The sequence below is a fragment of the Musa acuminata genome, chromosome BXJ2-2 (genome assembly GCF_036884655.1).
Source record: "Musa acuminata AAA Group cultivar baxijiao chromosome BXJ2-2, Cavendish_Baxijiao_AAA, whole genome shotgun sequence".
NCBI classification, from domain to species: Eukaryota; Viridiplantae; Streptophyta; class Magnoliopsida; order Zingiberales; family Musaceae; genus Musa; species Musa acuminata.
The window spans coordinates 22,260,014-22,263,118 of record NC_088339.1 but is presented as its reverse complement, the minus strand read 5'-3'; the positions used below and the strand labels follow the sequence as shown (position 1 = coordinate 22,263,118).

The 3,105-nt window shown below is 50.5% G+C and overlaps 1 protein-coding gene across 1 annotated transcript; it reads right to left on the bottom strand.

Moving 5' to 3' along the window:
- Positions 1-1,623: 1,623 nt before the first annotated feature.
- LOC135605367 (cytokinin riboside 5'-monophosphate phosphoribohydrolase LOG1-like) lies at positions 1,624-3,105 on the bottom strand. The gene is made up of 7 exons (XM_065095372.1): positions 2,901-3,105; positions 2,723-2,820; positions 2,620-2,650; positions 2,423-2,522; positions 2,258-2,328; positions 2,039-2,182; positions 1,624-1,916 (listed from the first exon to the last, which is right to left on the bottom strand). The coding sequence occupies exons 1-7, from the start codon at positions 3,015-3,017 to the stop codon at positions 1,818-1,820; spliced, it is 660 nt and encodes a 219-aa protein (XP_064951444.1). The 5' UTR covers positions 3,018-3,105; the 3' UTR covers positions 1,624-1,817.

Below are 3,105 nucleotides of genomic sequence, written 5' to 3'. Positions count from 1 at the left end.
CTTCTCTGCAACAGATGCTATTTTGACACACGGTTTATCTGTGTAAATCCATGGCTACGAACAGCACAAGGTCTCCACCACATTGCCTTGTGCCGTCTTTGACCAACCACTTCATTGCATGCTCTAGAAAAGATGGTTGCCAACTCGATTTCTCGACAGCGCTGTCGCCGTCGGGAACTGCTTGAGATCTTGACTTTAATAAGAAAAAGACGATGCATTAATGGGCGAAGCAAACGTTAAGTTGGCAACCTATTAATTGGAGATACGACAGACACCATGACAAGCTTGGCAAAGAGGAAAGGGAAGGGAGGATGGCATGCACGCTCGAGAAACGAAAGGGAAAACAATAGTTCCACAGGGAACACGGAAGCCCCACACCCAGAATGGCGACATGAAAGCTCCTGTTCGGAGTTACAGTGGACTGCATGGGGCGGATTGCACCGCCCAACTCCGGTCTCCAGTTTCAGAAAGATCCCCAGCGTCGGAGCTGCTTCAGTGCCTCGACACTTCAGGGAAAGAAAGGCTACAGTCTGAAGCCCTTCGTACCAACCACATTCATGCACCCATGGTAGTCCCTCATCATAAAGGTGCAACTGGAGAGAGCAGTTCTCCTCCAGCCGACTACATGGCCACAGATGGAACACCAAAAGCTTCTCCAAAGGACCTTTATTTACCGTGACAGAAGTCTGTGATTGAAGTAGCTGTGTCGGTAGGGTAGAAGGGACAAGAACTCGTCTCTCTCATCATTTGTTTCACATTCCTCGTGAACTCCAATGATCTTAGACTAATTTTCCTTTTTGGCAATCGTAATACTGTTTCTGGCTTTTCGCTATACCCGTACTAATTGCGAGAGGCATCATCAAAACAAGTGATGAAAGAACCTGTACTCCATAAACAGATCCTTGTTTCGGCCACCGCGAAGTTATGATCTCGACGGTAGAATAAAAATGAAACATGCACACAATTGCAAATCGATCGACAGGGCTACAGGAACTACCGAGGTCATGACGCCGTCAAATGCCTGGCTTCACCGAGGAATCCTTCTCATCTTATAGAACACCACTGGGCACACAGTACTGCTACGTGAAGTGGGCAGCTCTCCGGCCACACCGCCACCCGGAGTAGGGAACAGACTGCCCTTCATCACATGGCCGCCTAGTACCTTTCTGCTGTGGGAACAGGGACGAGGCTTCGACCCCGAAGACCAAGCATATTTTGTAGCGACACCCGTAAAACACCATAGGTTGTAACAGTAACAGATACGGCTCACTTTGGGCATCGTTTCGAGTTACCAGTCCTGCAACGAGCAGCACAATGCACAAAAAGCCAGACGAAGACGAAGGCCTAAGAAACTAGGAAAAAGCCCTGCTTTACCATGGTTCGTTAAGTGGCTCTGGTTTGTCTTGCGAGCACCGTAACATACCCCAACCCACCACTTCCTATCCGACTGCTTTCCAAATCACAGCAGCAGATGATACAAACAACCCCTGAAGGAGTGTCATCAGCGGAGGTGGACAATGACCTCACAGAACATAAGCACCACAGATAAGCCAGAGACAGCAGCTCACAGAAGATAGAAGCACCAAAGATAAGGCACAGACTGTGTCCCTGTGCTGGCAGCAGTAGCCAAGTAGCACTAAAGTACTACATGCAATTATAGCTGTAAGAGGAGATACAAACAAAAAGGTGCAATCGCGGGGAATACCGGCGCTTAGTACATACAAACGCTATGCTTCTTTCCCCGTCCACCAAACAAAATAGCCAAAAGCACCAAAACACATCGGAGATCGATGCATGGTTTCTGTTCTCCGGCGTTGCTACCGGGCGATCTCAGCTTGAAGGGTGGAGTTTAGTCCCACCTGCTCCATCTCCCAGCTCAGTTTGGCGATCAGAGCATCCTCGACGGGCACGTATTCCTGCTTGACAAGTGGAGCAACAGCCTAACTTTCGGAGGAAGGGGAGGTCCACACCGGAACATTACATGGGTGATGGGAGTCTCTGCCAAGAGCTTAAAGGTATAGAGAGGTTATTATATTACCTCGAGCTTTTGGACGAGGTCTTTTGCGTTGGGAGCGGAGACGAAGATGTGACGCTGGTAAGGTTGGATGAAACCATCCTCCACGGCCTTGTCTATGAAGGCCAGCAGAGAGTTGTAGTAGCCGTCCACATTAAGCAAGCCAACCTTGAACCACGCTTGGGCTTGTTAGCGTACGAGACGACGGTGGATAATGGATCCTCGAGGTTGGAAAATGCTTACGGGTTTGTTGTGGATGCCGAGCTGAGCCCAGGTGATGACCTCCAGCAGCTCCTCCAGTGTTCCATACCCACCTAAAAGCAATGACGGACAGTATCATCAGTATGGGATAAGACTGGGCAGTAGTGGGTTGCAAAAGTACTTGATGGAGAAAGATGAGAATAGGACCAGGTAGTGCGATGAAGGCGTCAGAGTGGCGGGCCATTTCGGCCTTGCGCTGGTGCATGCTGGCCACCGGCTTCACTTCCCCAAACGTCTCCCCCGTAATCTAATCCCACCCCCCCCGACACAAACACGAATCAACAGTCGACAGACATGGCATCTGCAGTAAGAATTTGGAGGAAGAAAAAAATGAATATGACTACCTCTTTGGACATCAGAGTTCTTGGGATGATCCTGTAGGATAAAGAAGAGCAAACGTTAGAGGAGAAGAAACAGGTAGGCGACTAAAGGGAAGGCTGTACTGACCCAATGACATGGCCTCCACCAGTATGAACAGCTTCGGAAACCAAGCCCATCAGCCCCACACTGCCCCCTCCATACACCAGATCGACCTTCCTCGCCACCTGCACGCAGAAGACAAGTCTCCTCAGCTGCGCTGCGCGGCAGAGAAGAAGAACACGAAGGTGGACACCGTGAAAGCTACCAGTTCCTTTCCAAGCTCCACGGCTGCATCTTGGTAACAGTTCCTCTTCCCGGTGCTGCTCCCACAGAACACGCACACCCTCTTGAACCTCGACTTCCCGACCGTGATCTCCTCCATCTCCCGACTCCCCCCTCCACACCTTTCCTCCTACTCCCTGGCCTTTACTTTGGAACTGTAGACTTCCGCTCCCCGGGCCGAGCCTTTA